This window comes from Cibotium barometz, chromosome 55 (assembly GCF_041138505.1).
Source record: "Cibotium barometz isolate CiBa-2024 chromosome 55, ASM4113850v1, whole genome shotgun sequence".
Taxonomy (NCBI): Eukaryota; Viridiplantae; Streptophyta; class Polypodiopsida; order Cyatheales; family Cibotiaceae; genus Cibotium; species Cibotium barometz.
This window is the reverse complement of record NC_141100.1, coordinates 9,293,908-9,299,532: the sequence shown is the minus strand read 5'-3', so window position 1 is coordinate 9,299,532 and position 5,625 is coordinate 9,293,908. Positions and strand designations below refer to the sequence as shown.

General features: G+C 43.3%; 1 protein-coding gene across 1 annotated transcript; it reads right to left on the bottom strand.

Moving 5' to 3' along the window:
• Nucleotides 1-1,384: 1,384 nt before the first annotated feature.
• Nucleotides 1,385-4,502, bottom strand: LOC147607340 (uncharacterized). The gene is made up of 2 exons (XM_086790460.1): nucleotides 3,825-4,502; nucleotides 1,385-2,557 (listed from the first exon to the last, which is right to left on the bottom strand). The coding sequence occupies exons 1-2, from the start codon at nucleotides 4,449-4,451 to the stop codon at nucleotides 1,553-1,555; spliced, it is 1,632 nt and encodes a 543-aa protein (XP_086646586.1). The 5' UTR covers nucleotides 4,452-4,502; the 3' UTR covers nucleotides 1,385-1,552.
• Nucleotides 4,503-5,625: the final 1,123 nt, after the last annotated feature.

The following is a 5,625-nucleotide window of genomic DNA, read 5'->3' as shown; positions in this document are numbered from 1 at the left end:
AATCAACGGCTGTGCCTCTTGAATGGGGAAAAAAGCATTGATCCCAATGATCCAAGTGCAAATTTTTTCCTTGATCTAATCAAGTATCTTGAAGATGCAATTGGATCAGCTTGATCAGAAATGATCTTGACTACGTTAGAGTAAAAAGTTTTCCTGGTGGAATCACCCGTGCTTTCCGATAAAGGAAGTTTTTCTAGGTTCGGATTTGGATAAATCGATGGATTAGTTTCTTGTCCTGATATCCGTGGGCGAGGCCCCGAGTGTGGGACCCCTCTCCCGCGCGAGAAGTGCTACTTCCGCTGCTAGTACCCGAATCTGTTGCTCGGTGGGAACAGGGGGATCTCACAGTTGGTATCAGAGCATTTGGTTATTAAAGATCAACTGAGAAGACAAATATGTCAAAAATTTATCAAGAAACACAAAAAGGTTATAATTGTGTGATATAATTCATACAATTTGATATTCAAACTGAAATTCGTAATTTGGTAAGTACCGCAATTAATTAGAATCCCTGACTTGCTTGAAGCCTAGACATGATGGTATTTACCTTAGAATTCCAAGGGTCGTGACTACCCGTATATACCGAGAGTATAACTGCAGCTCTTTACTGACAGTATATACGAGTAAATCTAAGACTTGAAATTATAAGTATTAATGCTATCCAGATGATGATTTCGAATGTGGTTGATATGATTTTTAATTCTGTTTGAGAATGGATGAATTGATTTGGATTCTGATTGAAAAATGATGATTTCTGAAATTAGATGAAATATAATAATCTGAACGAAACCACAATGAGGATGAATGGGACGAGTCTCTGTGATGATATTCATGACTAGAATGATGATAATGAATTCAGCAAATCACTATGAGATTAGTGGGTTGTGCTGTCAAATTGTTACTGTTAACACTTGACTCAGTAGATCAAGTTAAGGGATGACAAATTGAGAACTTGCTTAACTGAAATTCCCGTAGAGGAATGTTCAAAAGGAAATTTTTTGGTCTAATGGACCATTATCGTGTTAAAGATATGAATGATATGATTTGAATGAATTATTATTATATTCAGTGTGTTTGATCAATGTTTGTTGATATCGGTGTGCATTTCTGCTTGCATCCGATTGCTATTCTTTCATTTCAAAAGACTTGTTTAAGGTTATCCGATGTAAGCAATGCTTGCTGTTATCGTGTTTGTGGTCTATGTCTCTCTCTCTCTCTCTTCCTCTAACTAATTGTGACAAACCAACCAAGAAAATAGAACTAAGGCTTTTCAACAACGATACTTCTTTGTTTCCAATTATACTTTGGCCCGGAAGAGACTCACAGTATACCGTATGTTGAAGCTACTTGTACATATCCATAATCCCTTAGTTTAGTTGGGTGCAATACAAACAACTGTCATATTATATTATGTGGTTACATATTTTGTTAGCAAATTAATACCGTTCTTAGACATTGACTAGTATAGTCAATGTCTTAGATGGTACAACTGTGTTACATGTGATTGGCTTTTAGCAAAAGGGGGGCATAATATAATAGTATTAAAAGGTGGCTAAAATGAGGACCAAGTTGCAGGGCAGAAGGAAGCATAGACGATATCAAGCGCGTTAATGCCCCCGTCAAAGAGAAGGCCTCTAAATCCCATGAGGAATGATCCTTCAGGGCGGTTCCATTCAATATTAGTATAAGAACTGTCCCCGCCACTTATACAAGAACCATCATCGAGTGATATATCAAGCCTCCTTATCAATGTAGGAGAGGAAGTGTCATGTGGTTCTGCTCTATGGAAGCCCTTGAAGGATTTGACAGTGTGACTAGGCAGCACCACCAGCAGGGGGCTGATTTTTTCCCCATAGCAATGACTGCCATGGTGAAGGGTTTGATCTACCATGTTCCAACCAGAGTAGGTGACCTCCAAGCAGCTGACTCGGTTCCAAGTATAGCGTAGTTGTATGGCGGAGATCCTCTTGCGCTGCTGAATATATGTTCTAGGATCCTGTACATCGTCAAACGCCGCAGCACCAGCCCCTCCATTCATGGCTTGATACGTTTTCACGGTGTAGTCTAGGGATGGCGTGCCGCTGGCAAGGCACTTCAGTACTAATCGATCACCCACGATTAGCGGCTTGGTCGGATTATCTACATATGATGACACCAAGCCTCGCACCATGCTCTCGTCATTATCTGCTTGCACCTTCACACTGTTGAGCTTGTTGTCTCCGCCATAGCCCCCATAGAGACTGTACACCTTGTTAATAACATCAATATTCCCTTGTAGGTCCTTCAACTTGCTCAAGGTGTTTGAGGTTTCCCGGCTCGCTAGCATGGTGCGGTTGCGCGCAACGGGTTTGAACATACTGCCTATGCCTGGAACATGCTCATAGCCAGAAACAGTCCACTGGATGATCTTCGGAGCTGTGAGCTGCATCGACGGGAACTTTAAGGCAAAGTTTACCATCTTCTCGGGAGCTGGGAATTCGGGATTGGCTACGCCGGACATGCGCTGCACGAAATGGATGCGTCGTGTCTGAGATGAATTAAAACGCTCGATCTTGACCTGCAAAATATTCCAATATGCTGATTGGGATAAGTGTCACTACTCTGATCATATCAACACTGAAGCTCCATCCTCAAAGCATCATGCAAGTGTGTAGGGGCTCACTCTGTGAGCAACTCAGTACGGTGCCATGCAAATGTATATATAATCACCATATGTGTCATATTTGTAGCATTCAAATAATCACCAAATCGCCACGCATGCATAAGTCTTGAGCGGCTATGGCGGTGATCGCAGGACACATACTAGACAAACATAAGCTTCTGTCACTCATTCCAAGTCATATATGTGGCATTATATGTTATGGACCATAGGGTCTTTGTGGCCTTACGGACCACATGGTCTTGCAAAGGCATGGTTAACTCATTTCTTACTTATATTACTTGTGCAATATATACGCAACACAACACCAGTCGACCCCATAAATCCCCCTTGATCAAGGTCGGTCCACCGACGGCAAAAGAGTCTACAAACCGGCCAAGGGCATATAGACACTGTTGTCCAGCACAACACTGGACTTATGGGATCATTGCCAAGTCATTTGTGAAGGTTCCAAGAGTGTGAAGCCCATTTTCCCTTCTTTTTCTCCTTGATATAGTTCAGCATGTAGAGCTTCCCAAAGGCAGGCATACGTAGCCTGCAAAAGCGGGGGGCACGGCCTACGTGCCCGCGAAGGGTTGGGGGAGGAACCGGAGACCCCCATCCCGCACCAAGATACATATATGCTGAGTCCTTTTGTAGGGCCCAATGGTTGGATTCCAGAGGGCGACCAAGGATATACAGGAGCATGCCGGATATGCTAAAAAAGTGCAAGCGAAGAAGCATATGATACACATGAAAAGTTATCAATATAATTTAAAAATATGTGCGTCACCAAGAGACGTCTAGAAAGCTCCTCCAAGGATTGGTCAATGCGCTTTGAGATGGGATAACGTCTAAAGCAACGCCACCTTCGTCAGCTTAGTGGTTCAGTGTGCTAACGTGTACAGCTTGTTGCCCCAGGCGTACAACGCCAACGCCACTTTCACCACCTTAGTGGTTCGGTGTGCTAGGCAAAGCCGTGAATTGAAATCCCCATTTTATGAGGGTTGTTGACTCTAAAAGGGCAAACAAGTTACCAACCTAGTGTGGTGGTAATTAAGGTGTTTCCCTTTGGGGGCCTTGCGGTTACCGTGTACATATATATGGGTGTGTGAGTGGATTTTCTCTCGGGCGCTTGCCCCAAAAATCGTGAAAAAAAATAAACCAACATAAAACAACAGATCACCTGCAAGGATGCATCCACGCTCACTGTAGAGAAGATTCCTGCTGCTCTCAGCTCGCCGCTCAGCCGGGACTGCTCCTCCCGCGAGTCCGAGTAGTAGGAGTACACGGCATAGTACTCACCACCAGTGATTCGGCTTGATAGGTAGCTGTCGCCATATAATTGCACAAAATCTGCCAATTGGGTATCGTCCTTTGGCGGAGAAACCTCAGGCCGCAGTCCCTGCACATTGGTCACCGTCTCCAAGCCCTGGATGTGGCGGGAGAACACAACGATGTGGGTAGTGTTGGAGGTGGTGGTCAGCTGCTGGAAGAATTGCACCTTCTCGGAGACGCTGCCAAAGCTAGAGAAGCTGACAGAGAGGGCCTGATCAATCTGGAGGGACTCGATGAGCTGCATGCTGCTGGTACAGATGTCACACTTCACAAAGCTATCGCCTCCCGAGACTTGGGTCTCCCCTTTCACTGCTGTATTCAGTCCCTCCCCAAAAACAGCATTGTAGCCCTGCATCAACGCCACCGGCGCGACGGCACGGAGCCCATTCGTGGAGCGCCGCCCCTGGCGGCAAGGCGCAAGCAGAGGAGCCGCCTTTAATTCACCTTTTTTGATCAGCAACTGCGCAGCTGCCATCCTCTCTTCAACTTCTCTCTCTCTCTGTCTCTCTCTCCCTCTTCAACTTCTGTAGGCACTGGGCAGCGACATATATAGTGCGTCTTCCATAATGCGTCTTCCATAAGCTCGAGCATGAGCAGAATTATTCTAAACTTTCCAAAAGAAAGAAAAAATATTCTAATCCTCCATACCACGTATATCAATCAATGTGGCATCTATGACCCCTCTCTCTCTCTCTCTTCAACTTCTGTAGCCACGGAGCAGCGACATATATAGTGTGTCTTCCATAAGCTCGAGCATGAGCAGAATTATTCTAAACTTTCCAAAAGGAAAAAAAAAAAACAATTCTAATCCTGCATACTACCTTTGATTTACTCGTAACTACTATCAATCAATGTGACATCTATGATTTACGCATAAATCAATGTGACCTCTCTCTCCCTCTCTAGCTTATCTCTCATTTAAAGACAGCGACCTCGAGCATGAGAAGAATTATTCTAAACATTCCCAAAGGAAAAAAAATTCTAGAACCAAAGTATCCATCAATATTTTGTATTATTTCTCTTCTTTTTGTGACTCCGATACACCGTTTTGTGTAAATAGTAGAGGCCATGCTTGCATGCTCTTCTCTTTGTTCATGCATCACCTTTTTCCTCTCTATGATTATTGAGCAAAAGTCAAGAGCAGTGCAGGTTTGGGTTTCCATAAGATCAAAGTTTAGGACTTGTAGATATTAGCGAATCATCAAAAGGTATAAGCTAGCATTACTTTGAATCCTTGTGATCTTTAAGAGTCGTATTCAACTCAAGATACTATTAACCACTCTGGTTAACATTATTTCTCAAGTGTTGCTACTCTTCTTCTTGTAATCTATCATTTTATAACCACGCTAAGCACCTATTGAAAAAGACATATGGGATGACCGCTAGTGTAATGTCGGTCATAGTTAGATAGATATACATAGAGCTAGGAAGCCAATTTCGGGCTCCCAATTGTAAATGGTTGTAAAAAGTGAGCTAATTTATCTAAGTCATTTTATGGAATACGAAAACGGGACCATCCCATTAGTCACAATTGAGTCTTGCTTTCTCTATCTCTCTCACTCTCTTGTGCTTGTGGTTGCATGCTTGTGTTTGTGAATGCTTGCTTGCTTGATTGTTCTATATGCATGGAGTGGATGGTATTAGCCTAG